General features: G+C 41.2%; 1 protein-coding gene across 1 annotated transcript; it reads right to left on the bottom strand.

The window, feature by feature from the left end:
* Nucleotides 1-210: 210 nt before the first annotated feature.
* Nucleotides 211-3342, bottom strand: LOC309694513 (tripartite motif-containing protein 16-like). The gene has a single exon (XM_082514660.1). It carries the CDS (start codon nucleotides 2988-2990, stop codon nucleotides 1314-1316), a length of 1677 nt encoding a protein of 558 aa, XP_082370786.1. The 5' UTR covers nucleotides 2991-3342; the 3' UTR covers nucleotides 211-1313.
* Between the last annotated feature and the right edge of the window lie 2914 nt (nucleotides 3343-6256).

The following is a 6256-nucleotide window of genomic DNA, read 5'->3' as shown; positions in this document are numbered from 1 at the left end:
CTTTGTCTGACCTTAGAGACTTATTTTAAAAGGAAACATTACAATCCTTTAAAGCAAGTATTTTCACCTCTGTTCCCCCCTCTGTACTTAGCTTTTTTGTTGTCATGTCAGTAATTGTCCAGTTGATGGCTCCCTTGGATCACAAGCCTGTCTCATGAGTCCAAGTGAATATATTCTTAATAAACAGCTTTGAAGAATTTGTGACCAACTTTGTTTAATTCGGAACATCATCATCATGAGTCAAACTCACTCTTGGATCTACAAAATATTTAACAAAAACAAACATCACTGAATCATAAGGTATTTGCTCCAACTCTTAGTCCAGAAACACATGAGTGAACTAGATCAGCTGCTCCTCCAGTTCAGCTGTGGATTTATATCATTATTTATATTTGTAAAGTGGATATGCAGTTTTTCAGTACTAATATAAGCATTTTATATCATTGCTTTATTGACAGATGTTTGGTGTTCAAGGTCAGGCATCAGTTTGAAAAAAACAAACAAACACACTGAGTTGAACTTGAACTTCCTACTGACAAAAACTAAAATTGGTGCAAAAATAACCAGAAACATATAAGAAGCATCCTGGAGGTGCTGCAGACAAGATAGGACCAATAACATGTCAACAGGAAATCCTTTTTACTAATTTGTTTATTTCTTTTTAGATTTTTACTCTCCATTTTAAGCCATGATGTTTGCTGATACTGTGTTCCTACTGTTTGTTCTCATTAATAGTTCTGTTTTTAACATTCTGTGCTGAAGCTGGAGGAAATGTTTCTACAGTGTCAGATGATACAGCTCCAAACTAAATAAGTGACTAACTAACGATGCTTTAATACACTTTACTATAAATTATGATATAGTGCACTTTCTTAAAATTTCTTATTGCTCTGTAATTAATTGTTTTCTTTATAAATGTACAAATGAGAATAAAATCTGTGTGATAAAGGAAGGTCTGTAGACTTCTCTGTTAAGATCAGTGAAGAGAAACAACAACATACAAATACCTAAGAAAAATATTCAGTAAACATTTAGAAGATAGAGAAGTTTATGTTGTCATGTGGAGAAATTTTTCAAATAAAAATATCCATAAGCATTGATAGTCTCCATGGCTGAACAGACACAGGAAAGAGCTCCACCTATAAAACGTAAAAACATCAAGACAACATGTTGAAGATGTCGAGGTACTGCCCATAATGTTTGACTGACATCTGATTTATGTGCAGCACATAAATACCACAATAATGATGGAGAGAAACTAAAAGGGAACTAAAATACAGATTTAAACTTACAACAATATGAAAGACTTCAGTCTATTTCACTTTAATCAACTCAGCAGTGGCTCCATAATCATCGTAAAGCCAAAGTCCAGCATAGAGCGGCTGAGTGAATGTGGTCTGGACTCTGTGGAGGAGAGTCATGGTTTCAGAGACGCTGTAGAAGGACAAAATACCTGCTCTGTGATCCAGGTACACTCCTACTCTGGAGGAACGAGGACCTGAGACAGGAGTTTGGATGTTGTTGTACCAAAATGTAAAACTGTTTTTGTAACAATTTAATGCCCAAGATTTGTCATTATATCCAAATCCACATTCATTACCCCATCCTTTTCTGCTGATATTCTTGTATGCGACTGCTACATAAACTCCTTCCCCTCTCCACTCCACCTCCCAGTAACAACGTCCAGTCAGACTCTCTCGACTCAGGACCTGACGCCATACAGTGAATCTGTCTGGATGATCAGAATAAGACTGTTGTTGATTCATTTTTGTTACTTTTCTGTTCCCCTCTGATAATAACAGCCGTTTGTTTGCTGTGTTTGGATCCAGTGTGATTTCACATGAATATTTTAAGAATCCAGCTCTGGTCTTTGGCTCTGGTTGTGACAGTGAAACATCCACTTCAGTGACTGTCAGTGAGATGTTTGTCCATTCCTCTCTCAGAATGTCCTGTAGTTTATCTCTGACCTCTGACACAGCTGCTGTCACATCCTCAAAGTAGCTCAGAGGACGGATATTGATGCTGGATGAGTCTGTAGACTCACTGAGTGCTGACAGTGAGGGGTAGTTGTGTAGAAACTGGATGTGATCCTCTGTGTGTGAGAGCTGCTTCAGCTCAGCATCTTTCCTCTTCAGCTCAGTGATCTCCTGCTCCAGCTTCTCCTGAAGCTCTTTGACTCGACTCACTTCAGTTTCCCGCTGGGATCTGATCTGCTGCTTCACATCAGAGCTTCTTTTCTGGATGAGATGGATCAGCTCAGTGAAGCTCTTCTCACTGTGCTCCACTGTTTGATCAGCAGACTGATTGATGGCCTCCACCTCCTGTTGAAGCAGCTTCACATCTTTCTCTCTGTCCTGGATTCTCTGCTGGATGTTTTGTCGACTCACCTCCAGCTCTCTCTGCCTCTCAGTCCTTTCTGCTGCAGCTGAGACTGTGTCGTGGCCTTTATGTTCATCCACAGAGCAGAGATAACAGATACTCTGCTGATCAGTACGGCAGAACATCTTCATCACCTCATCATGACGAGAGCAGATCTTCTCCTGGAGCTTCTTGGAGGGCTCCACCAGCTTGTGTTTGTCAAATGCAGGACATTCATAATGACGCTTAACATGTTTCTCACAGTAAGAGACCAAACACACCAGACAGGACTTGAAGGCTTTCATTTTTCTCCCAGTGCAGACATCACAGGCCACATCTTCAGGTCCAGCATAGCAGTGATCAGCAGGAGCAGCTTGGAGTCCAGTCTTCTTCAGCTGCTCCACTAAAACTGCTAACATGGTGTTTTTCTCCAGGACAGGCCTCGCTGTGAAAGTCCTCCGGCACTGAGGGCAGCTGTAGATTTTCTTCTTTTCCTCTTCATCCCAGAAGCTTTCAATACACTTCATGCAGTAGCTGTGTCCACAGGGAAGAGTCACCGGATTCTTCAGTAGATCCAAACAGATCGAACAAGAGAAGGTTTCTCGGTCCAGCTGAACACTTTTCTGCGCCATTTCACCCAACAGTGTCAGTGACTGTGTGAGTTTCACTTCCTCAGAAATGAAACTGCTCTGATCTAAACAACATAGGTTTCTGTAGCGAATGGGATCTGTCAGCTCTTATACGTCACCACATGTTGGTTGCACCCATCTTCAAACTGCAGATCAGAAGGGGAGGGAACAAGGGAACATGTGGACAGAGAGGAGGTGCTGAGTTAGAGAGCAGGAAGAGGGAGGGTTATCAGACACTAATTCAATCCTGGAACATGTGAGCCTGTGAGTTTTTCATTTAAAAATAGCACTGCTCAGCCTTTAAAGTTGTTAAATAAACTTAACATTTAAAAGACAATCTTTTTATGTAAATTTGTTTAAATTATCATTTTAGTCATTACAGGATATCAAATACTGCAGCTGAACTAAGAAATTGTTGTAGAAAAAAGCAATAAAAGGTCGTTCCCCCTCTGTCCCCTCCTGGTCACCTGTGCCTCAATTTTATGAGATGAGATGGATCAGCTCAGTGAAGATCTTCTCACTGTGCTCACTGTTTTATCAGCAGACTGATTTTATTCCACAACCTAGACATCCACATTACTCACACTCTCATAACACATACATATAGGGCCTTGGGATCGGGCATGTTATACGGTGTCCAGAGGACAGTCTTTGTATTCAACCTCACCTCTGGCGCCGGTGCCCACCTCTCAGTTTTAAATGCATGTAGACATTGAGGGTTCTCAGGAGGGGCCGTGCTGTACAGTACATGTACAGTGTCCATTTGTGTCTGTATCCAGGTTGGATGAGCGCCGAGTATTTGTATATGTGTGCATGAGGGTGGGAATGCATGTTTAGGTCTGTGTGCGCCTATTCGTCTGTGTCTATATGTCAGCTCGGGTCTTACACTCCACCCCCTTGGAACATCTCAGGCCCTCCAAGGTATGGAGGCTTATTTCCCCTCACCACACTCCCTGCTGGTGGCTGATGCCCTCAGACATCGGTGCGTTCTTGGTGTCCAGGGCTGGACGCTCAGGTTTGTACCAGCTTACTCCCCGGTACGGCTGCTTGGTGGGGCCTGGTGCCTGTGGCTCGGTCGGGCCCCTTGCGGGGGTTCGATTCACTCTGGCACAGCTGACTGCCGGCAGAGCCCGCGTGTACGTCACTGCAGCCCCCTCTGGCTTCTGCTCTGTGGCTGTTGGGTGACCCCTCATCTGGGGCTCTCCTCAGCTCTTCCCAGGAAGGTGGCACGGTTGCCCCTCCGGTGGTCCTCTTTGGGCGCTCGCACTCTGGGGGCCTCTGGATGTCTGGGGCCTGGATCTCCTCCATGCCTGCTTCATGCCCTGGGGGACGGGGCTGTGGCTCCCCACACCTTCTAGCAGATCGTTACATGGAGAAGCCTTTTGAATAGACGAGCACTCATCCACACAGGTGTTCACACACAAGCTACACCTTTCTTGGCTGCTACCTCAAACCACATTATGCGATGTCAATCTTGTGTGCTGCACAATCACATTCAGTATTTAATATTTACTGTTATTTACACTTAGCTAGATTATTGCAATGGTGTTGTGTTATTATGTTGCTCTCTTTTTTGCTTGTTTTCTCTTATTTTCTTCTCTCAACAGGTGACCTGGGAGATATTTTTTAAGTGCTCTTTCTCACTGTCCCTCTTCCCCTTTTCTTTCTTTCTTTCTTTCTTTCTTTCTTTCTTTCTTTCTTCCTTCCTTCCTTCCTTCCTATCCCCCAGTCATGTCTGTCCTATCTGTAACAGCTGAAAATAAATTAAAATAAATAAATAATAACAAAGGTTGATCAAATGGACCAATATGGCAAGGCCGTGATGGTCCATTTGGTAAATTAAGTTAGTTGGGCATCTTTTTTGGCCTTCAGACAATAATTCTGATGGCTAAAAAACAACAAGGAAAGAAAGAAAGAAAGAAAGAAAGAAAGAAAGAAAGAAAGAAAGAAAGAAGTAATAAAAATGTCTCTAAAACATCTTTTAAGATGAATCTTTTTATGATTGAGTAAAAAAAAAAAAATGCTAAAATTAGAGTGCAGTGTTGAGTAAAATGGTTTTATTAAAATTTAATTGACCCTTTGAAATTATTTGTTGGAAGTCTTAAATCCCACTGAACAGGGGAAGAGAAAGAGACAGAGACACAAAGATAGCAACACAGAGGTAAATAAACATGGAGACAAGACACTGAGAATAAGACAGAAGGGGAAATGCCCAAAGTCTCATATCTCTGACAAGTTAAGTCACTTTTATTCATAAAAAAAACCCAGAACTTAAATATAATTATAAACCACACATAAACATAATCATACACTCAACAAAAATATAAACGCAACACCTTTGTTTCTGCTCCGATTTGACATGGGATGGACATAAAGACCTAAAAGTCACTCCAGATACACAATATTACCATCCCTCCCAAACATTGTTCACAAATCAGTCTAAATGTGTGATAGTGAGCACTTCTGCTTTGCTGAGATAATCCATCCCACCTCACAGGTGTGCCACATCAAGATGCTGATCTGACATCATGAGTAGCGCACAGGTGTACCTCAGACTGCCCACAACCAGAGGCGGAGCCAGACATTTGAAACACCCGGGGCTTAGCCAAAAAGGGTAGTATGCATGTGGGATTTTTTTTTTTTTTTTTTGGGGGGGGGGGTATAAATGACTGAAAGATTAATTGGCTCTGTTTTGAGTTTTGTTCAAAGAAGAATGACTTCATATACACTCAGAAAAATTATGGTTCTTAAATGGTTCTTCAGATGTCTTCATGGTTCTTTAAAAAACCATATATATATTCCCTATAGGGAAAAATATATATCATATGCAGGACACCTAAAACTAGTTTTTTTATTAGGCAGCAAGGCAGAACAAGGTCAGGGCTGTATCAAGACACGAGGACTAAACCCCAATTCAACCAGACCCAGAACTGATCCAGAATTAAAACAGGACTACAACAGTTCAAAATCAGGACTACTGAGGACTTAACCAAGACAGAACCAGAATCAGAACTAGATGATAGTAGCACTAAAAATCATCATATACCTGCACTACACTTATTTTTTAATTCTACCAAAGTACACTGTTTAGATTGAGAAAAGTTTATATAATTATTTAGCCTTGTTGTGCAAACAAGCCTGCATAACTTAATAAATATAGAATTTGAAAAATAACAAACCTAAAAAGAAACACTAGGTACGAGATACATGAGGACATATGATACGGTGATACTTTTGGTAAACAACCATTTGATTAACATGTGTGTCTC

Source organism: Aulonocara stuartgranti (genome assembly GCF_965226115.1).
Source record: "Aulonocara stuartgranti genome assembly, chromosome: 18".
Lineage (NCBI taxonomy): Eukaryota > Metazoa > Chordata > Actinopteri > Cichliformes > Cichlidae > Aulonocara > Aulonocara stuartgranti.
The sequence above is the reverse complement of the archived record's forward strand: the minus strand, read 5'-3'. Positions and strand labels throughout refer to the sequence as shown.